The sequence below is a fragment of the Capsicum annuum genome, chromosome 3, assembly GCF_002878395.1.
Source record: "Capsicum annuum cultivar UCD-10X-F1 chromosome 3, UCD10Xv1.1, whole genome shotgun sequence".
Lineage (NCBI taxonomy): Eukaryota > Viridiplantae > Streptophyta > Magnoliopsida > Solanales > Solanaceae > Capsicum > Capsicum annuum.
In genome coordinates this window covers 268,548,579-268,572,721 of record NC_061113.1, presented here as the reverse complement: position 1 = coordinate 268,572,721, position 24,143 = coordinate 268,548,579, and the positions used below count along the sequence as shown (strand labels likewise).

The window sequence follows — 24,143 nt, the reverse complement described above, 5'->3', positions numbered from 1 at the left end:
TGTTTTTCATATTTTGAACCCTTATTGAAAACGCTGGCTCCGCCAATGAGCACTGTGACCCAAAAAAGCTCTTACTTGTTATCCAAAAAGAAGAGCTTAATTTTCTATTGGACCCTGCAATGGTTTCTGAATTTATCTATCCAAACAAATGAAGCTTTCCATTGACTTTCAACATTAGGTTAAAGTTGAACTAAGTGAAGTAAGAGGCAGCTGATTGCAGCATCAGCATTGAATAATGAGTTGCAATAAATAGGTAAGAAAAATGAATAGCCAATAATTAAACAAACTTTTTTATTTTGGTTCATTTAACATTTGAGGTAAGAACTGTAAAACCAAACCTGGGAAGCAAGCACATATAAAAGGAAAGCTGATAAGTACCATTCAATGCACTGTTTTTCATTTTCTTTTGCTACAGTACTAGCTGATGAGTGGCAGTGAAGTAGCATATGAAGACAAAGTCAGGTAGTAGGAAAATACGTACAGTTTACTAAAATTTCGATAAATTATTTGTACATATTAAGTGATTTTATAAACAAAAATACAGGAGTTGAGAAAAGTTGTAGCTCCGCGCATGAATATAGAGATTTAAGTATGAGTTATGTTGGTGGAGCAAACACTTGAAAAAGAATAGAAAACTATCTGAAGTATAGAATGTCTGAAAAAAATGAGGGATTTTAATTTGGTGGGATTAAGAGAGAGGTTAGTTAAACAACATCATGTATATTTTAGAGTGCTGGTTTTATTTTGGTACTGTTTTTTAGTACTACTATTTTATTTTTCAAATTGGTGTCAATCAGTGAATGATTTGATGATATACTGTGGTCTCTGTCATTAAATTGACCATGCTTTCTGTGTTCACGATTTTGAACAGTTTAATATATTGGGCTTAAAATATAGTAACTTCTCCTATCCCAAATCCCAATTACATTCGTCTTAAAAAGGATAATGCAACAACACCACCTAGTGAGGTTTTGGGAGGGTAAAATATACGCAGTCTATATCACTATCTTCGAAAAAATAGAGAGACTATTTTCGATAGACCCCCGACTCAAGACAAAGGATCGTAGACAAAAACGTCGAAAGTGAGCAACACGATAAACTAACATACATACAATATCCACAAAAATAAAGTACATTAACAAACCAAGGGCCCCCTCCCCCAACCCTTGAACTACCAACCAAGCTATACCAAATCCTCCTAGCTACAGACTAAGACTCGACCACACACCTTAGCCCTCTACCTTAATACTTTTCCTTCATACCTTCCTATCGAGAATCATGTAAACTGTAACTGCTCCATGTCACGTCTAAAAAAAAGATAAATCACCTTTTTGTAATTAGAAAGAATTTTAATTGAAATTCCCCTTCTGTAATTCTACTATATAGTCAAGGAAATATTAAGATTTGTTTTAAATCACAATTTTAAAAATCTTTATTTCTTTTTTTTTATGCAAGTAAAAGAGTATCACGTAAATTGAAACGGATAGAAATGTAGTATAGGGAAATAGAGGCATATTCACCAAAAGCTTCTTCCTTTACTTTTAGGGGTCGTTTAGTAGGCCGTATTAGAAGAAATAGTCCATGTATTAAGTGTGGTATTAATTAATACTATGTTTGGTAGGATTTTGGATCAATGTATTACTAATACCATGTATTAGTTATACACCCTATATGGTATTGTAGGGTGTATTACTAATATATCACATATGGTGGTATTAGTAATACATGGGTTTTAATACAATGTGATTAGCATGTGTAAAGACAAGAATATCCTTCAAATTCTTTTAAATATTTTTTTATTTTTTTAATTTTATTTTTTATATTTTTACTAATAAATTTTTTCAAATAAATTAGTTTACAAATTTTATTATTATTTACAAAAATGTCCTCAAATTTTTTTAATTTTTTTCGAATTTTTTTTCAATTTATTCAATATGAGTTACTTCTTTTCAATTTATCAAAATAATAATATCCCTCCAAATAATTTTAGTTATAAAAAAATACTCCATTAACTCAAAAAAATATTTATTGGTCAAAATTCGAAAACAGATTGCATACAAACTTTAATTTTGTAAATAGGATATTCATAAATTAAAATAATTTTTCTACTTAGTTTTAACACTATAGAATACAATTTTATTTTAATAATGATTTTATTGTCCCATTCAAAAGTTATACGTATCTCCCCAACTTAAAAATAACACAAAGTAGGAACAACAAACAAATAATGAACAAACAAAGAAAAGATAATAAAAAAAATATTTTTTGTAAGTGAATGGTTAAATCTTAAAATTCTAAAGTAAATAATTAGTTATATTGTTAACTTTTTTTATTCTAAAAAATGAATAATAAACTTTTGCAAAAAAAAATACACAAAGTTATAATATGTCGAGGGTATTTTTGTAAACAAATAATATTCTTTTTAAAATATAACAATACATATTACTTTCAATGCATCAAACCAAACACTGCATAAAAAATAATTTCAGTATTACTAATCCCTGCACAACTAATCCCAGTATTGCATAAAAAATAATTTCAGTATTACTAATCCCTGCACAATTAATCCCAGTATTACTAATATAACATATTCAGTATTATCTTATACACTCTACCAAACGAGTCCTTAGTGCTTTTGAATCTTTTATCCAACCAGCCATCTCGTCCCGTTCAAATTATGGCTCAAATATGTGGTTTTGCTCTTGCCTTCTGAAGACTTATTTGGTGTATTCAACTTCAACACGAAATACATTACACTTTTCAAAAATTTTGACTTTAATATTTTAATTGCTTTTACACATAAAAATTCACTCTAGTGTTATATTTGCACAATTTTGAAAAAAGAGAGACATAAATCTAATCGATACCCTCAAAAAGGGACAATTGCATAAATTAGCACTATATTTAGTACTCCCTCCGTTTAAAAAAGAATAACCTAATTTGACTTAGCATGGAGTTTAAGAAAATAAAGAAGATTTTTGAATCTTGTGGTTTTAAATTAAAGATATGTCAAATGTACTAAAATGCCCTTCAATCTCGTGGTCTTAAACATGTTATGTGGAAAGTTTTAAACAAGAATGTAGTATATAATTTTCAATGGGGGAAGCACGAAGCTGGAGTAGCTCAGTTGGTTAGAGCGTGTGGCTGTTAACCACAAGGTCGAAGGTTCAACCCCTTCCTCTAGCGAATTCTACTTTTCTTTTTATTTTTCTTGTTTTCCATGCTATCCTTTTGTGCTCTTAAGAAATACATAAATTTTCATATTATAATATGTGGACATGGCTCCATTTTAATTTATATGTTCGTAATATAATAGTGGACACGGCTTCAGTTTCTTTCAAAAGGAATAATATATTCACATTTGTATATATATTCCCTAATAACTTTTCTATGGTTCTTTAGTTGATTTGGTCCTTATGAAAGAATAGTATTGACTGTTGCTTCTTGTTTTTCGTTTAGTAGGAGAATGTTCTTCAAAATGCCAGCCCAGGTACCATTTACGTTTCTGTAGACAGCAAGTACAAGGGAGTACATGGAAAAGATTTATTCAACAAGTCTAACATATATTATATAAATAAAAAATATAGTAATTTTATATATATATATATATATTGTATTTTTCGATGAAGGGATTCATATGAACCTCTTGCATCGCTATCTACATCCGTGGGTGTGATGCTTCTTCACATGTTTTACCTATACTACAAACAACAATAACATACCCAGTGTATTCCCACATAGTGGGATAGGGTAGAGTATACGCAGACCATACCATTACTCCAGACGAAGTAGAGAGACTATTTTCGATAGACCCCGACTTACAACCAATAACAATATAACAGACACAAAGCATAAATGCACACGTTTTACTTATGCTTTACAAATTTAAATTTGACTATTACTCATTTATAAAGTAGTAGTTATTAGGAGTATTTAATAAATTAAAAGAAAATAATAAGTCTCTCTTAAATCTAATTTTAGTATAAAGGCTAAATAAAATAAAGCTATGGATTACCTTCTTTGGAAAAGAAGAAGTTGAAAAGAGATCAAAGATTTTAATTGAAGTAGAAAAATCCTTTGAGCTAACATTCTTCTATTCATAACCCATTTGAAGGATCAAAATAATGTTCACAGCTTATTCATAACCCATTTGAAGGATCAAAATAATATTCACAGGTTAACAATAAGTCACTAAACTTGAATTCATGACTTTTTATTATCTTCCTTGTCCCACTAGTTTTATATAGCAGAGGACTGTTATAGGCCTTTTCTTTCATTGCAAAATAATTTATACATTTCCTTCTTTAATTTCCAATAGAATACTTTCAGGTGGACATGTTGCTTTCACTTCATTTCTCAATTTTCATGTACACTTCTTAATTTTAGATACAATCACACACACACACACACACATAAAAAAAAAAAAAACACCAGAAATTAGCCATGATATTCGTCGCCAAATCGCTCATACGAACATAGTTTTTGAATGGTCTATCGCTAATTCATTGCTAAATAGAGTTAGCAACAAATTTTGCTATTTAGCTACAAAATTTGTCTGCCGTAAATTCTTATTTTTCTAGTTCTAATTGTTAAAGGATAAATTTTACAAGTAGAATGGAAATTTGACGAGTACTAACCATTTGTATCAGGTAAAATGCTACCACTAATTTGTCAGAGAGATAATTTATTTAGTTTAATCAGAACTGGAAGAGCCAATTTGAGTTTTATATTTTTGAGGATTCATGTAGTCTGACTCCAACTTATTATCAGGTTGAAGAGACTATTGTAGTGAAGTAAAAGGAAAATGGAAGCAAATCAGAAGCCCAATTCAGTAGAAGCTCTACTTATTCCTACAAAAATCATGCAATCTCCAATGCCAAATTCTACCGTTACCCTTGAAGAACTCTTGTTAGTTTCTTATCGACAAATATTTACTTACTTGCATCGAATGTTTATACCAAATCAATTCAATTTATCATAGTTATACAGGTGGAAGGCATTAGATTTTGATATTGGAAAGACAGAGCCATCAGGTTCGCGCTGGACACGGGCTATAACCAGGGCTTCAAAGGTATTTCTTCCATGTGTTATCAGGTGTGGTCAAATGAGCGGGTCGACCTACATTTGAACAGGCTAGCCTGCGCAATGTTGGTTTCAGTCACAATAGACGGGTCAACTGGGCTAAACTTTAATGGATCATAACCTTATATTCTTTCACGCATTACAATGTAAAGAGCGAGGATTCCAAAACCCTTGTTAGATTAGGTCTTAATTAGGGTGTCAAATGAGCGAATGGACTAACATTCACACATACACTAAAATTAATTGCATTAGGTCATGACCTGCATGCGCAAATATTTGTGAGTCAAAATAGATGAGTTTTTAAACTAAATAATGAATCATAATCCAATTCGTTCAATTCAAAATTGTTTCAAATTTATTTGTTTGTTCTCTTATAATTTATTGTTATAGGTTGGAAAGGGCTTGTCAAAGGATGAAAAAGCTCAAAAACTAGCTATCAGGAACTGGTTAGAAGTTGTAAGTGAAATATGTCCTCTTATAAAACATCAAATTTAATGACAAAATTTGTGACGGACTTCATGTTTAAATCATCATAATTTTTATTATGATTAATTTTCTAAGTTAAATTTCACATTCGTCACGAATTCAGTACTAGTAACTCATTTTTTTTTTTTCAAATGTAAATTCAGATAGATCCATGCCATCGATATGGTGTCAACCTAAGTCGTTATCATGAGGTGTGGTGCAACAGTGAAAGTTCACAATCATTTTTCTACTGGTATGCATTGTATATACACTATATACAACCCAAAAATGGCCATATTTATGCAAGCTCAATCATATCATAGTCACTAGCTAGCTAATTATATACATATTTTTTATTTGTGCACTATAAAAATACAGGCTAGACATTGGTGATGGAAAAGAAGTTATTGTGGAGAAATGTTCAAGGAGTGATCTACACTCCCAATGCATCAAGTATCTTGGACCAGTAAGCATTTTATTCCCAATTTTTGTCTGATTAAAAATAAGAGTTTAACTAAGTTATGGAATATAATACACCAACATTTATATAATCAATGTAGTTTAACCTGTAAGTTTAACTTGTGAGTAATACATCAACATTTATGAGATTTTTTGTTAAATGGTTTTTTAAAGTCTTCTTTTTAATTAAATAGATTATAATTTTTTATTTTTTTTTAGGGAAATGACCCATTATTGAGACAGATCTATCATCTATCCAATCGATATATAGACAGATCGATTATCAGTCCGACAGATGTATCATCTATCTGACCGATATATAGAAAGATCGATTATAGATCCGACAAATTGATTATCGACCCGACCGATATATGGACAGGTCGATTATCAGTCCGACAGATCTATCATCTTATCTGATCGATATATAGGCAGATCGATTATCGATCCGACAGATGAAAAAATAGAAGAAGACCATTTTGCTAATTGAAAACTTGAAGAGGCTTGATAGCCAAATTTTCTTAGTGGGCCATTTTGCTAATTGAAAACTTGAAGAGACTTAGTAATCAAATTTTCTCAACATATATATTATCAGTGTAGTTTAACCTGTAACTAACAATAGATTACTAATTTTATCAAATTGTATACCTTATATACACAGAGAGTGTAATTTTCTTGTACAATATTAGTAAACTTTAACATGTACCATATGTCTTGTTTTCTATGTGACTAATTCTAACAACGTCGTTTGTCCAAATATTATAAAGCTAGGACGATTGCTGTAGAGAAGTCTGACCGTTTTATTATGGACTTGCATGTGCTGTAACTTATGCAGAAAGAGAGGGAAGCATATGAAGTAACTGTGAAGAATGGAAAGCTTATTTACAAGAAAAGTGGTGTTTGTGTGGACACAATAGAGGGTACTAAATGGATATTTGTTCTCAGTACATCAAGGACCTTATATGTTGGTGAGAAGCAAAAACACCATTTTCACCATTCCAGTTTTCTAGCTGGAGGTGCTTGTCTTTCATCTGGAAGATTGGTTGTCTCTAAGGGGGACCTCGAGGTACATATGTACTCAGTAAAATATTTTACACATTAATTTTATCGATGCAACGAGAGATTTGGTTTTGTAGTTCTTTACAAACTTATTTTTAGTTATGTCTTTTGTACGAAAAAAAAAGATCTGAAAAGGTTATTTTCTTCTATTCAATTTGTAAGTGATCATAAGTGACTATTTTCTTCGTTCTATGCTTCAGAGCTTTGGTATTTTTCTTTCTTGAAATTGTGGTAATTAATATAGACAACTAAATTCATAAATATAGAAGAGAAGACATTCCAATCTCGTGACAAATTAAATTAAATTTTTTTTTTTGTCTTTGAAAAATACTTATCATTTGTTATTTATTAGTCCTCTTCTCCTCCTCATGTATTTAAATTTTAATGTGGACAGGCAATATGGGCATACAGTGGCCATTATAGACCATCAGATGAGCAATTTGAGGAGATAATACGCTTTCTTCAGGACCACCATGTTGATTTCACCAATGTTAAGGTCAATAATCAATATACTGAATAATTTATGTTATTTTGAATTAGTTGATTTACTAATTAAGGTGAGGGATTAATTAACTAACTGTAATTTTTTTTTGGTTTTTTAATTAATCCAGAAATACGCAACCGATGATGACCTAGTACCCGTCAAGCCAAAAATCTCAAATGAATCAAAAGATGATGACATTGACATCAAATAAAAGAGCAGATTGAAAACGACTTTCATTCTCTCATTTCTCGTTCTTGATTCGAACTGTTAGTTGAATTATTTATTGATCGGTCAAATGTTATTTTTTGCAAGTTCACTAATGTTCTGATTCAAATAAAAGAGTATCCTGTAAGCAAAATGCAATGAAATTATGGTAGAAGGGTTCTTTATCAATTGCTATCTACTTTAAATACGACAAAAATTGAATACTTTAGTGTAGAGAGAAATATATTTATTTCAAACATAGTTACTTCTTTTCTTATCTAAACATGTCCTGGCATTAAGTTTATGACGTCTATATATGTCCATGAGATTTAATTTGGATTTCGAGATTCAAATTCAAATTGAGTTCACTTCAATCTTTATTTGGTTACATGAATAATTCAAATGCTATTACTTTGAAAACTTAAAAATTTCAAATTGTCTATTTAATGTCACCAGTAAAATTTTCAGCTGATTCAGAAAACAATTTTCCCATTTGACAATTTGTAATGTAGTAACATAATTAATAAAATAGTAAACATAAAAGGGACGCTGTGGATTTTTTATTTTTTTTTCCCTATCACTGTAATTTGTACTCTTAATAAAAGGCATAATTAATCTTCTTTTTGTTGTTGATCGAACTATTTTTCCTCATTCCACTCGTCCAGTCCTCTATATGCATTTCTTTTTGGCTCAAATGCTAATGCATACAAAAACTCTTATACTCCATTTCAATATCATAAGTTAAGCCATATTCATAACAACAACAACAATAATATATACAGTGTAACCGCATTGAGATGGAAAAAAATATGATGAACGCAAACTACTTTGTGGGACCGTGAGTCTGTTTTCGATGTAAAAAAGCTGTAAATTTAACCACTTGAGAACCAGTTAGACATGAGGTGTAGAGGCACGAGCGGGGACTTAGTTTGACAATCAATTGTACTTTAAAAGCATGTACATTAACAACATTATTTTTCGGAAATTCCTTTCACTTTCCCCACTACTAGGGAGTAATATTTATTTTTGTCTTGTGTCAGTTTAAATTAAGGTGGGGAAAGAGCAAAAGTCATCTCAAAACTACGTCGTTCCACTTTCCACAAAACTATCCGTTGCAGCTTTTTTTTTCCTTTTTCTCCATTATTTTCGAATTTCAAAATTCAAACACACCCAATAAACTCCATAAGCTCTAGTAATTAAAGCTCCTCAATCCCTTCCATTTCTCAAATCCCAACGTTTCTCTTTTAAATTTTCAGACACCCTTTTATAAAACTGTCTCTTCTGTTTTCTCTCAAACAACAATCATTTATCTAGCTCCAGAATCTGTACCAAGTTGTCTGTTTCTTTTTTCTTTTTTTTTCAAGAATCGCGTAAACATGGGTGGTTCGGGGAAGTGGATTAAATCGTTAATCGGTCTTAAAAAGAATCAATCAAGCGATTCTGTATGTTTTTTATTTTGTGTTGATAATGTTATATAGCCTCTTGCTTGCGGAAATGCATGATAAAGCTGCGCACGATAGACCCTTCTGGTTCAGTGTTTTTATTTTGTTAATGTGAATTGCTTTATTTGTTGGGGTTTTACAGGAGAAGGGTGGTGTGAAGAGCAAAAAATGGAAGCTATGGAGGAGTGCATCAGGTGGAATTGCTATGACGTTGTCGAAAGGCGTAAAAGGGGGTGGGAATTTGGGAGATTCAGACGGATCTGAGTCTTCATTTCTCTCTGAAAGTGCTTTGGCTGCTGCCATGGCTACTGTGGTCAGAGCTCCACATAAGGATTTTGTGGTTGTGAAGAAAGAATGGGCTGCTCTTCGAATTCAGACTGCCTTTCGGGGTTTTCTGGTAATTCCAAGTTTTCACTTTTATCAATCATGATGTTTCTACAGTTTTTGTTAGGTAGTTCATCAAGAGTTGTATCTTTTTTCCTTTAAGATTCTGTTTAGATGTATGCACGAAGAGATTTGAATGAATCCGGACCCAAAGCAGATTACTTTCTTTTGTTGTTGTTGTAAGTTGTTAGGATCAAGCGCTTATCATCAAGTTAAAGCTATAACTCGTGGGCCTTGACATAGGTAGCGAACGCATGATCTTGGTTCTGATAACACTTGTTAGGATCAAGCGCTTACTATCATGTCTAATGTTGTTAGCAAGGAGACAACTCTTTTTATTCTTAACTAAGCCTACCGAGTAAGCGTCGTGTTTGATCGTGACTCTGACCCGAGCCACCCTAGCCCCCTCTTGGGCCTTGCCATAGGCAGGATGTTGGCGTTACCCAACAGAAGTATGCTTTGTTTGTTATACGTAGATATAAACGTGAAAGAAATTGAACAGATCATTGTTGAGAAAATTTGCTGAAAATTGAATCAGGAAAAATTGCAGTTCTAGAGGAACAGATCTAGATGAGTGTGTAACTGGGAGGCAGTTTTCTGATTGGGTGTTAAGTGATAAAAGCTTACTCCCATTGCCAAGACCAAAAAGTACTGGACCTATAACACATTACAAAGTCAAATCTTTATGATTTTCTTGCTCTTGTATGATCTGAGCTTAAATGAAACGGCATCGTCTGTGTTGATTCATACATCCAGGGCCAACTTGTTTGGGGTTGAGGTGTAGTTGTTATAGTTATGTTGCCATGTTGTGTCCTTGTAATTCATCTTTTGCTAATGATTTATATAGCTAATGAGAAATTTTTATTGTAATGAACGAAAGGCAAGGCGTGCGTTAAGGGCATTGAAAGCAGTAGTCAGGATACAAGCTATATTTCGTGGGCGACAGGTGAGAAACCAAGCTGCTGTAACCCTGAAGTGTATGCAGGCTCTTGTCCGAGTGCAGGCTCGAGTTAGAGCCCGATGCAATCAAACATCAGTTGATGGAGATGCGACGAAGGGTTCTCTTGCTGATAGCCAACCTGACCCAATCAAGCAAGCTGAGGTATGTTGTTTCTCTAAAACTGTATCGTTTGTCCTGATACATATATCTAAGCTGCTATTGCGAAATTGTTGTTTTAGAGAACATATGTTTCATCCCTTCGACCAAAAAACATCACTGTTATTGAGAAGTCTGACTGTAATAGGTTGCTTGAAACTGTCTAACTTTTCGTTTCCTCAGAGAGGATGGTGTAATATCCCTGGCACAGTGGATGAAGTGAGGTCGAAGTTAAAAATGAGACAAGTTGGAGCAATCAAAAGGGAGAGGGCAGTTGCATATGTCCAACAGGTATTATATTTAGTTCCTAAAACATGTAATATGACACAAATTTGCATGACAACTTTCCCTATAGATGTAACTAACTAACCTAGAAAAAAATTTAACTGATCTATTTCAGAAACTGAGAACAAACCCCAGCCCGAATTCAAGAACAAGGAAAGTTGAAACCCCAAATAAGATTAAGTCTACCGGGGATTCAGCTTGGTTAGACCGTTGGATGGCGAATAAGCCTTGGGAAAACCGATTGGTGGAAGAATTCCATACTGACGCATCAGGGATGACCCCGAGTTCTAGGAAGCATGAAGAATATGATACTGGATCTTTTACTGAACGTAGTTCGGTGAACATTAGACGGAATAACATGTCTACCAGGATATCTACAAGAGGACCAATCAGTTGCCAACTTGTCAACTCATCTTCTGATTATTATCCGTATGATGATAGTACGACTTCTCATTCTTCCCTGTCAACTTGTGAAACTCTTGGATCGAATCAGACTCCTACAGAAGAGGGACATAGCAAGAAACCGAACTACATGAATCTCACGAAGTCTATTAAGGCAAAGGTTAAGCAGAGAAATTCAAATTATATGTCTCAGAGTACTATCCAAAGGAACTCAACTGATAGCTTACAAGTCCATAGGAAGTCAAGTCCGCTTTCGAGGGGGATATCAAGGAGTAGTGCTGATTGTGATCTTTATTCAGTTGATCTGTGTAAGGATCTCTACCCTCCCTCAAATGCATTTTGATCAACTAAACTTGGAAGACGAGGGCGATTTGTGTTATGAAGGATGTTTCATTGGTGATTTTTCTTTGTCCATTTAGCTCAACAACTTGTTGTCAAAGATAGTAAAAGGAGTTTTACTCGGTTACAGAAATTTAGACTTAACCCCAATATATGATGGCATTAGATGAGATTTTACAGTTTCCTTTAGAAAAGTTGATTTGCACAATGTCAAGAATGAGTTTTCTGTAATATATTGTGTGTTATTGGATGATATGTTTCTGAGTTTCCGTTTGTTCAGACAAATTCGTTGTCGTAACATATTGGATAATATAGTTTTCTTACATGGTATCAGAGTCTGTATATACTCTAGAATCTCGGAGTATACATGCAGGAGGTTGTCAGAAATATAATATACTCATCTCCAGTATATTGTGGACTTTCAGAGAAAAATATACATAGAGGTCTTGAACTACTACACTTAATTAAGTGTATATAGTGTTCAAAGCTAAATTCTCTCTTGTTCAATTGGGAAATAACAAACCTAGAACTGGAACATCACTAGAGAGAACGGTAATTACTTTGTTTCAGTTTATGTGATACTATATTTCCCTTTAGTCCGTTTCAAAAATAAAAAAAGACATTTATATTTGAAAATGTGTAGTAACTTTATTTGAAGCAATTTTTGGAGTTTTCCCTTATTCGGATGGATCTTGCAAGAAAATAGAATTTCATATTAAGCTCTAAGTATACGATATTGGGGTGGGATGGCTTCTACTAGCTGTCCGCACTCCCACATCCCACTCCCAACCCCCAAAGAATTGCACGTGGGAGTTCCCAACTGTATGGCCTGTAGGCTATTAACTCAGTGGTAGAACTCCCCCTAATAATAGTATCATTGTGCCTGGTTGTGAGGGCTCTCAACCACATGGATGGTTAAATATGCTTATTGACGCCTGGCCTTGTGATGTGGATCATTAAAGTTATTAGATTCTATTGAACCCTTAACTTTTACTCTATCTGTCCTCTTTAAGTTTTATGAGTTTTTTAGCCACAACACAAATGTTACACCGTGTTTAAGAACATAAATTTCAAATAGAAAAATATTCTTAAAATACGCGTACATTCAAACTATATCGCACGGGTATATTTCATTTTGCTAGTGTTAAATCACAACTATAGAGTAGGGGTGTTCATGGGTCGATTTGGATCGGTTAGTGGTTAAAATCATAATCAAAACCAATTTAGTCAGTTTTTGAATTTCTAAAACCAAACCAAATCACAAAAAAAAAAAAATAATAACCATCGGTTTGGTTCGATTTTTCTGTTTTTTCGATTATTGACCAGCCTACTCCAACCATCTCTAGAATAAACTCCTTTTTTTTAACCCATAGAAAAGAGTATCACATTGAACAATTTCTCATGAAATATTTGTACAATGATGGACAAATGACACTATAAACTTTTAAAAATCAGAACAAACACATTAAACAAAACCAACATTGAGATGAAAAGCACCAGCTTTGTATTGTAGGCACTAAGATTATCCAACAACATACAAACATATACATGTACATTGTAAAACAGAGTTTTATATTCTGTTGATGCAGTGTACTGCAAAAAGAGACAGAGTTGGGCAAATTTGAGTTGTCTGTTTACTTTAAACACTAGCTAGGTGATCTAATCATATAGGGAAACAATTGAATAAACAAAGAGACATAAAACTACCATTTATACCGGGGACCATGGTAACTGTATTGTGAAAGCTGAAGTAGAAAAAGTGAGGTAGGGACCGTAGGGTTAACTTATTAGTAATAGTAGGTAGAGTTGGGCTTGGGTTTGGGGCTTTGGACAATTGGGCTAAAGTACTGGTTGTGCTACACATAGATTAAAATTTAGTTTTAGATTAAATTTAATAAAATATTTATATTTTATTTATAAATTATATGTAAATAATTATAATATATATATATATATATATATAATTTATCGGTTCGGTTTGGTTATTTTCACGATCTTTTTTAAGTAAAATCATAATCAAACTAAATAGTATCGGTTTTTTAAAATTTAAAACCAAACCAAACATCTTTTTTTTTAATCGATTTGGTTCGGTTTACAGTTGGATTTGGTTTTTAACCAAACCCATGAACACCCCCTACTATAGGTTGCAAGAAATAGAAGTGAATGAAAAATGGGCAAATTACTGCAGCCCATATTTTGGGCTTGCTTAAAGATTGGATCAATTTGAACCATGAAGAAAAAAATGACGACATGTTATGTATTGTAAATTTGTAATAGGGAGATTTCTAATAATAGAAGAAATGATAATGGATCTCATGTTGAAGTTTTCAAACTTCTTCCCATTTTTCTGCTTCAAATAGACTACTCACATAGAATGATATATCGTTGGTGAGTCCCATCCCAAGAAGGACATTTGAGCAGTTTGGCAAAATAAAAAAAAACTTTAATTCGTTATAATAACTTTTGAAAAAAAGGAAGTTTGACTATATACGAAGGATCTTGAAGGGGAATCTTGGAATAACTGGAAAAGTTACTGCTACGTGACTCTAAGGCGGAGCCACCTTATGGCTAGGGGGTCATACGAACCTCCTTCGGCTAAAATTTTTACTAGTTATACATGGTTAAAATTATTTTTGATGTATATATAGTTGATGTTGAACTCCCTTTTGTCTAGTTCGTGTGCTTACTTATTTCAATTTTGAACTCCCTTTATGAAAATTTTGGCTCCGTTACTGAATTACGACTAAGAGGTGACGGGTTCAAGCAGTGGAAACAACTTTGTGGAATAGCAGAAGCTGTGTATAATAGACCTTTATGTTCGACCCTTCCCCGGACTCGGGGGTTGAACCAAACTGGCTCTAGAACCCCCCGTAATGAAAAATTACACTATTTATGTATCGTTAAAGTTATTTTTTTTTAATTATTTTGGCTTTTAGTCCTTCATCTTTTGAACCTCCTAACTGAAAATTTTGATTCCGACACCGCCCGAACTCTCCAAATAGTGAAACGTCAGTGCATCGGGCTACCCTTTAGGCCTTTAGTATATACTAGGATGTTGAGCTTGAAATATAAGTGATGCATGTGAGGATTTGGAACTTATTATTTCTGTTATAAGATTCCGCTTGGGAAGGAAATAATTGATAGTAAGAGCCAAAGTAGTACTACTTGCTCCTGTTTGGAATTTTACCTTTATAAGTAATAATTTTTCACCCTATCAATGTATTTTAACATGTGGTAATGATTTACACAAGCCATATTAATTTATTGTTATAATTCTTCTTGTACAATAACATTTATTACTTACGCAGCTTTTGTGTTATATCAATCGATGTCGATCTATTATATATGTACAGAAAAATAGTACAGTATTTGATTCTTTTTTTGTTGAAGTAGTATTAGATGACACCACTCTTTGATTCTTTTATATGACCTCCACAAACCTTCAAATGGTGTTAGATACATCACTTGATTTTAAGTGTATTTGTCGTTGATTTTTCTAGGTTTGCAATTTAACTTTAATAAATGGTTATCTTTAATTACTTTTTAAGTAATATGATTGTATGTTTTTTTGAAAAACAAGCCCAATGTTTGGAATTAGGCCAACAATGGCTACACAGCCTACATGTAGTTGACTATATGATTAATTACTTGCATTGTTTGTTTACTATGTTTAGTAGAAACTTCTTGAGAAGATCTGTTTATTTTTAGAAATTTTAATTTTAAGGAAGGCCCTTTGATTTAAGATGTCATGGCAAATTAACTCAAGATTCTACCTAGTTAATTAGGCATAGGTATGTAATTAATTTGACTTTAGTTCCATATATCAAATCATTATAATATAATTAATTATAGTTTAAATCCTTCTCATTTGTGTTCCGCTTTCATTGTTCTGAGTAATGCATATTCACTCATGCAATCACTAATGTCAACTTAAACTGAAACACATCAAAATTGAAAGAAAAATAAAAAAAATAGAGAGAGTTGTGAAAGTGACAAGTACCAAAAAACTATGATTTTGCAGAGAGAAGACATGAAAGTTGATGGGAATTTCCTTAATTAGTTGAGATAACAACAAAATTGAAGCAAAGGATGTGTCCCCTTATGGATCAACTAATAAAGCAAACAAACACCTTGTGTCATTATTAATTGTTGCATGTGCATACTATACTATATACAAATTCAATTTTTTTGTTTGGTCCCCTTTTTGTTTTTAACTTCCCTCTCAAGCATCAACAAACTCTCTTACATCCTTATGATTGGAGCTAGAGTGTCGATTACGAATTCGTTCCAACTTTATTATCTTAAAAATCTATAAATCTGTTATATGAAAGAAAAAAAAATAAAGTCTCATCCTCTCTTATTTAGAGCTTTTGGATCTGAGTTTCAAAATAAAATTATTATAAATAATCTTTTTAAAAAAGAAAAGTTGTTAGGGAGTGTGTTCCTCTCTAATCAGCCTTGTGTTTCTCGAAATTAAATTAATCGGCAAAGTCAATACCGATTCGGAAAACAATTGAAAAGAAATTAGGGCCCAAACCCTACTTTAGTGACTAAGGTTGTATTTGTTTTTATTAAGATTCAGACGTCTAAATCTGAATGCATATTTAAATGATTAAGATATTGTCTTCAGACCTGATAATTGAATGGTTAAAATTATTTGTTATTCAATATCTAAATATGCAAAATTTATTTATTTGCACATATAATAAAAAATATAGTTCAAACAAAAAATAATTATATATTAGAAAAAATATTTGAATTAATATAATAAAATTATTATTTGATTGAAAAAATATTCATATTTGTTAGTGATAATGGAGATGGTTTGTAATGGTGGTGGTGGTGGTAATGATCGATGTTAGTGATTAGTAATGTTGGATGGTAGAGATGTTTGACATTGTAGTGACTGTTATGATGATGGCGATTGGTAATGGTGGTGGTAGTGATGTGAAGTTGGTTGATGTTAGTAGTTGGAGGCGTTGATTGTGATAGCTTAAAAATGAATGCACGATGGTTGACAATGTGTTGGTGGTAGTTGGAGATGTTATTAGCTGTGATGGTGGAGATGATTATTAGTAGATATATACAGTAGTGATGATGGTGGTTGAAGCGGTGGCAGAGGTGGCGACGTCGATGACAATGGTGGTGGTGATGGTGGCCGAAGAATGTATGGATGCTAATGATTTGTTAGTGGTAGTTAGCGGTGGGGCGCTAGTTGTGATAGATGAGTTGGTTTGTACTTGAGATTGGTTAATAGTGGTTGATGATAGTGTTGCTGTTGGTGGTGTTGACATTGACGTTGCCGTTGGCATTGGCGTTGATGGTGGTGATAGTAACAGCTATAATTAAAATAATGAAAATGGTAGATATGTCAGCGGCTGAAAATAGCGATAAGTAGCAATTATGATTGTGAATGGTGGTTGTGATGGTGGTGGTGGCGGTTGGTGGCAGAGGTAGTTAGTGGTGGTGACTGATGATTATGGATAGAGTGGTGATAAATATAAATCCAACACAAGAATACCTCTTAATGATTAAGACTTAGTTTCATAAATCTGAACGATTAAGACTTTATTCAGACCTATTAAGAGGCAAAATCTTAATGAAAAACAAATGCACTTAATGGTCTGAAGTTTGAATCATTCAGATTCAGACTTCCAAAGCAAATGAGACTTTAACCCTCTGGTCGGCCCACACTTGAACATGTGAAGATTACTAATTTAGAACTCAATAACTTAAAAATAATAAAATGCAGAACTCATAAACTTCAAATTTTGACTACGTCTTTAACTCTCTCAATACCAATACTTTTTTATTTATTTATTTATTTTTTGCTTAGGGAAGCAAGACTTGAAAAGCAGTAGAAGACTATTTCAAACATAAGGTCCAATTTGTTTCTTTGCTTTTTCTGAAATCTTTTTATATTGTTTTTACCATTAACCGTATGTTTGAATGCTCATTTTCAACGACGGTTATTGGAAATCTAAGCAATTAATGCTGTTCCTGCTGTTCGATATATTCCAAAATTGCCTACATGATTCAATCCCATTTCATCAAACTGATTCCTCTTTTTAGAATTCTACTCATGTTATAGCCTTTTCCCCCTCTTACCTTAGGGCTAGGGGGGAATCCTATTGAAAAAAAAAGAGAGAGAGTTAGTTATATTTTATTTTTTAGTACTAAAGTTTTATATTAATCTGGATTTGCGCAAGAAAAAGTATATTGGAAGATGTTTTAAAGCTACGATCTTCCTAAGTTTTTGATAAATGAGGAATTAAGGAACATTTATATTATACGATGACATCATGATTTGGTGGAGATCGCGACAAAGCAATTCTACTATGAACGTTATAATTCTTTCTCCCGTTACATAAGGAGATCGGAGATGGGAAAAGGAAATGATGACTAATAAGAATTGAATTCACACCAATTATCAAAAATAATAATAATAATTATTCATTAGTACTACTTAACTATAAGTATTAGTGATACATTGTATCCTATATATATTCTCGTTAATTATGGGAGTGCAAATTATAAAAGTTATAAGCAGTAGGTCTCATCTTTAGTTAGAAAATTGAATAATTACATACAAGTTGATAATGCAAGTTACATATTGAAGTGTTGCTTTTCACTTTGATGTATATTTGTAGGAGTTTTCCATTCGATGTCACAATATTGTAGGAGGAATGATTTGATTGGGATTTACTATCAATTTATCAGATTATGAGTGCACTGGGTCATGCAACAGACACAAAACTACCTAAAGTCAAAAAAACATATTTTTAGCAAAAGAATCTGGGATTTGTTTATAATTACAAAAAACAAACCCACCAACCCTATTTTTCTACAAAGCTTAGAGTATATATTTTATAATCAATAAAATGTTAATTTATTATATCATCCTTTAAATATAATAAATTTAATGTTTCGAAAAATGTATTTATGAAATTAATTTTATTATATCAAGAAAATGTGGGCATCTATGTATAGTATATATAACGGATGGAGTGTGTATTAAACAATAGTGGATTCAGGATTTAGACATCAATTATTCAACTCGTAACTTAAACACTATATTGGCTTCTAATACTACAATTACAATAATATATACCAACAACAAAGCCAATATAATTCCATAGCTGGAATTCGGGAGAATAGTGTACATGTACACAAATTTTATCGCTATCTTGTAATGGAGAAAAGACTATTTCCGATAGACCCTCTTCCCAAGAAATAACAAAAGACCAATTATAAAATTACTTGTGGTTGGTCAATTCTGTAATATATAGTAGGTCTCAGAATATTCCTTAATTCTTCATGTAAGCATGAAGTAAATTGTTGTTAATGTTGATGGCATTCAATTAAATATTAAATTTTGTGACAATTGTGCTTTCGTTAAGTACGTGTTGTAGACACAAACAATTCTCATAAAATAATTATTTGTTTAGGACGTCGTTTATCTTTTCTTTATTGATTTTCTATGTCCCCACTGCCCCATTGACATTTCTTGATTACGTTGTCAAATTCAAAAGTAATAAGCATATAATTTACTTATTTTTAAGATTTATTTTATAGTAGAAAAAGAATTTACTTTAATTTAGAGCAAACAGTTTCAATAATCATTTGTGACAATTGACATGCATCTAATGACAAACCATTTCAACTTCTAGAAAGCTTGATTCAACTTAGAAATTGCAAATAATTCAAAGAGTTATATAATTAATTAATGGACTGACCTTCTCAAATTGTATTACTCCTTCTCTCAATTCATCTAAGATTTGTTTTGGATGGTTAATTTTGAATTTTTATTTTTATTTTTATTAAATTATGTGTCAAGTCAAACGATATTGAGTAAATTATGGCGATGTAATAATAAAATATATTTATTGTCCAATCACGTAATGCAAGTGGAGTTTTGTATGTAGAAGCAACTTTCCATGATTAGAAGAATTCTGTGTACTACTTGAGCACTTGTAGAAGAATTCTAAGCCTAAGGAGACGTCGTTTTAGTAAGTTTCACTACCACGTCGTTAATATTGCAACAACATTCTTAGTATAATTTTATTATTACTAGTAATTATCATTGTACTACCAACATCAATTTTATATTCGAATATATGATTTTTAATCTTTGTGCTTCTAGAATGGATCCTTCAAGATATTAAGTTTTGCACTTTAATTTTCATGTCCGCTGTTCGATCTCAATTCACTCTGTGTTGCATCATGATATATCACCTAAAAAGATCTAAACGTTCTATTTAATAAGATTTCTCCGTTTCAACGGCTCGAACATGTGACTTCTAATTAAAAATAAAAAGATACCTCAGGTCATCATTGCATGCCAATGTGCCACTGAGCACTCAGTGGGCATAAAGATTATTAGGACCTACACCTACTGCGCTCGTTTGATTGACAAATAAGTTATCTCGAAATTATTAATCTCGAGATTATTAATTTCATCCTCAAGGAGGGATAAGAAAAACACTACAATCCCATGAGTCACCATACATTTTAATTTATCTCAATCAAACATGGAATAATTAAGCTCCTCTTCTAAATTAATCCCGAATTAATTATCCTTATCACTCCTATCAAACGACCCCGTACATTATTGAAAGGCCATCTCTTATTCCACTTAAGGTGTCATAAGAATAAAATGACATGTGAACGTTCAATAACAACAAAAAAATATAGTATAATTCAATAAGTAGGGTTTGAAAAGTGTGATGTGTACGCAAATACGCAATACTTTATTCCTCATAAGTTGTGTGGGTGGACATTTTGTACTCTTGAAAGCATACTTAGCACTAAATATTTCCTGCACTACTTTCTCTAATCATGATTCATGACTAATTAATCTTCCCTTTCTAACATTTAATCCAATTCTCCACTTGTCCAAACCAAAAATTAAATGGGCAAATAACATTGAAAAGGAATCGTTTGGTAGTTGGTTACGGTTACGTAAGTATTAATATAATGACTAGTTATTATAAGGAGATTCATGTATAATGGCTAGTTATTATAAGGAGATTCACGTATTATTTTGTACAGCTATCAGTTATACACGAGATTTACTTATTCCACCTTCTATCGTGCATAAAATAAAACCAATATATATATATATGATTAGATTCTCTCATAACTTAAAGTATATGTGTTAGTTATGAGTGTTTCTAATTTCAAATCAAACATTATATTAATTTTATATATGAATAACTTACTTCCTAATGACCAGTCAACAAACGTGATATTACTTGTGCAGGATTTACTACCTGCACCTTTAAATCAGCTACCAAACGATCCCTAGTAGTGTAAAAGTTTGAGGGGTCATCCTATTTCAACTTGTTGTGACATACTATTTAATTGTCTAACTTGTCTTTTTAGCTAGCTAGGTTACTAATTAATTTCACTTATTAAGATCGGTTATCTATTATTTTAAATGACTTTACATTGTCAAAATTCCTTAAGTCACTATCATAAAATTTGACTACTCAGGTAATGTTTTCTACAAATTTTTCATTGAAAATCCTTAATCGACGAGTCAAATTCTGACAAGACATTAGTAGAAAATTAGTAATCTAGTAGTAGTGGGCGATAATGATAACGTAAGAAGAAAAATTATATTTGATCGTGATCGAATAGATATTGCTCCTTCCATTCATATTATTTAACCGTATTTGGATTGACACACCCTTTAAAAAATAATAAAAAATAAAATGATAATATTATCATATCAGTCCGAATTTGTATAAGCCATCTAAGTATCTTAAGAAATGAATAATACCTAACAATAAGATAAAATAATTATAAAATGGCATTATTTTTTATTTCTAAATTGAATACATAAAATAAATATTTATTTTTAGTTTAGTAAACAAGTAAAAATTAATTGAGGAAAGTATAAATCAGTGACATTTTAGGCCCACTGTCATGAAGGTAATTTGGCTCTACATGGCATCCTCTTCACCAGGCTAAATATGTAGGTATAAATCAACATGGACCACCTGCTTATTTAGATATGTTAATTACCAAATTAATTGATTTGAAAAATATAGTTTACATAATGTGCTACATAATACTATGATAACATTTTCATGTACATTTTGGGTTGTTGTGGGTGGTTGAAATTCCTTTAGCCTAATTAGAGATCTCAGCTTTAAGCATTTGGAATGGAAAAAATTATGTTGTAAGTGTTGCTTATAGATATGGACTCTGCAATATGTGATTTCAAAATTAATCAGATTACAATATGTATATATATGTTGAGTGAGAAAAAGAACATTTTCATGTCTCCTTCCTAAGAGAACGTGTCTAGTATTGATCCACCATTCATACACTTTAAGTTCACATATATTTTATGGAACGAAAGATTTTATATAAAATACATAAAAGGGGCATAAATGGCAAGATAAATTAATTTTAAAATATCATTAAAGGTAGAATAATTTGATTTAAAGTGCCACAATCAAACCTATGACATGTATTGTCCAACATACTTTATGAATTTGTCTCTTTAAGCCTTGTTATATATCAAATGTAAAAACCACATACATCATGTGAAATATTTTTGTTAATGAACATATCCTTTTTTTTTTTCAATATTTATCAGTTTAGGCTGTGTTAATCCTTCGATATAAATTGCCTTTAATTTGTCATGAGCATCAAAATAAGCACGTGTATATTTTTATTAGAATTCGTGAAAAAATATTGTATTTTCAATGAATATTAATTGAAAAATGTCAAATTAAACTAAGTTCTGACAAAAACATGAAAAATCAGCAGATGCAATAGATTAGTTTTGATCCAACAATGTTTGTGATGAAGCATCTTAATGAGAGTTTTTGATTTTGAACTCCGAAAGAGGTGCATTAAATTTTTCGCTATGTGCAGTGTTTGAAAAAAAGTCAAGCCACAAGGGTCTATCGCAACACCCCATCTTACATTTTTGCAAACGGGTGTTTTCACGGCATGAACCCCTAACCTCCTAATAACATAGTTCAATTTTGTAAGTTATTTCAAGACTTCAACTTCAATATATATACTATCGGACACCAATGAAGTAACCAACAAAAAGAAAAAATATACTCCCTCTATTTTATTTTATGTGTCGTCATTTTCTTTGTTGTCCGTCCCAAGAAAAATATCATCTTTCCTTATTTGACAACTATTTGATCGCATCATCCCCATTTTGTTCTTAGCAGTTTTCACATTATAAGAAAAAACAATTAAAAGGTAAACTTTAAGAGGGATAATTATAAATTTTATAAAGTCATTATTTATTTTTTAAACTCTATATCCGGTCAAATGGCAATACATAAAATGGATGAAAAAAAAGTAGTAAAATAGTTTTATGGAGTATAGTACTGGTAAAAACAGAAGCGAACCATAAAGGTTGGTGTGGTGGTTCAGTATCTTATTGCTTAAGTAAGAAGTTGGGGGTTTGATCCCCATCTCTGGTGAATGGAATGAACTCTGTGATCAATTTTCTACCGCTTAGTGCACTAACAATAGAAACGGAGGATTAATCTCACGACTGCCAGCCGTTGATTAGTTTCACGACTGCCGGCCATGGACCTCGAAAAACAAAAAAAACAGAAGTGGTATTGAGTGGCTCCAATGGACTGATGGAGAGCAAAATCCAAAATAGTTCAACTTTTATATATAAAAAAAAATAGGAACAGGTGTCAAATTCTGGTTGGGTTAATAAGTCCTAAGTGGGACCCTGGTAAAACCACGTGGGACCTACTACTTTCTGCATGGATGACTCGTGCTTCTTGCCCAGCTCCCATACACACTACAACACACAAGAAATATTTACAAATCAAATTAATTAAAAAGTAAAAAGTATTTATTAGTAATCACAAATAAATGATTGATATTTTATTGAAAATAATAACTCACAGTTGGAGAAGAAATACTTAATTGTTTAAAATTTAATTTTTGATATTATTTTAATTTATGTGTAGTTAGAATTAAAATTTGTTTATCCTTGTTCATATAGAAATAAAGTTTTTAATTCTAATTTAATTTGACTTTTAGAATTATAAATAAGGTTGCTCTGTCACCTTTTTTATGTAAGGAGAGTAAGAAAATAAGGAGAATTGTAAGAAAGTATTATTTTGTTGAGAATAAATACACTATAATAAACTAAAATGAAAAGGCAAGAGAGAGAAATGTATAGATATAAGAATATGATTTTATTTTCCTTTTTGGTGCGCCTTATAATGTAGTATGAAATGTCTTTTATATGTAATAGTATGTGTAATTAGGGGCGGAGTCAGGCCTTGTTAGGGGGTTCGGCCGAATCCCCTTCGACGAAAAAATACACTATTTATACATGGTTAAAAGTATTTTTATTTATTTATAGAAGGTGTTGAACCCCCTTCGGTTAGGTTTTCTTCGAATATTGAACCCCCTTAGTTGAAATCCTGGCTTCGCCTCTATG

General features: G+C 31.9%; 1 protein-coding gene, 1 long non-coding RNA gene and 1 other non-coding gene across 3 annotated transcripts; all 3 read left to right on the top strand.

Moving 5' to 3' along the window:
- The first annotated feature begins 3,112 nt into the window (after window positions 1-3,112).
- Window positions 3,113-3,186, top strand: TRNAN-GUU. The gene has a single exon. It is a non-coding gene; the product is annotated as a tRNA-Asn (tRNA).
- A 2,525-nt stretch (window positions 3,187-5,711) lies between these two features.
- On the top strand, window positions 5,712-7,919 carry LOC107865796. Its single transcript, XR_001672711.2, has 5 exons — window positions 5,712-5,800; window positions 5,926-6,013; window positions 6,839-7,069; window positions 7,457-7,558; window positions 7,674-7,919. It is a non-coding gene; the product is annotated as an uncharacterized LOC107865796 (long non-coding RNA).
- Window positions 7,920-8,826: 907 nt separating this feature from the next.
- Window positions 8,827-11,953, top strand: LOC107861726 (protein IQ-DOMAIN 8). Its single transcript, XM_016707071.2, has 5 exons — window positions 8,827-9,192; window positions 9,335-9,589; window positions 10,457-10,678; window positions 10,856-10,963; window positions 11,073-11,953. Exons 1-5 carry the CDS (start codon window positions 9,127-9,129, stop codon window positions 11,700-11,702), a joined length of 1,281 nt encoding a protein of 426 aa, XP_016562557.2. The 5' UTR covers window positions 8,827-9,126; the 3' UTR covers window positions 11,703-11,953.
- Window positions 11,954-24,143: the final 12,190 nt, after the last annotated feature.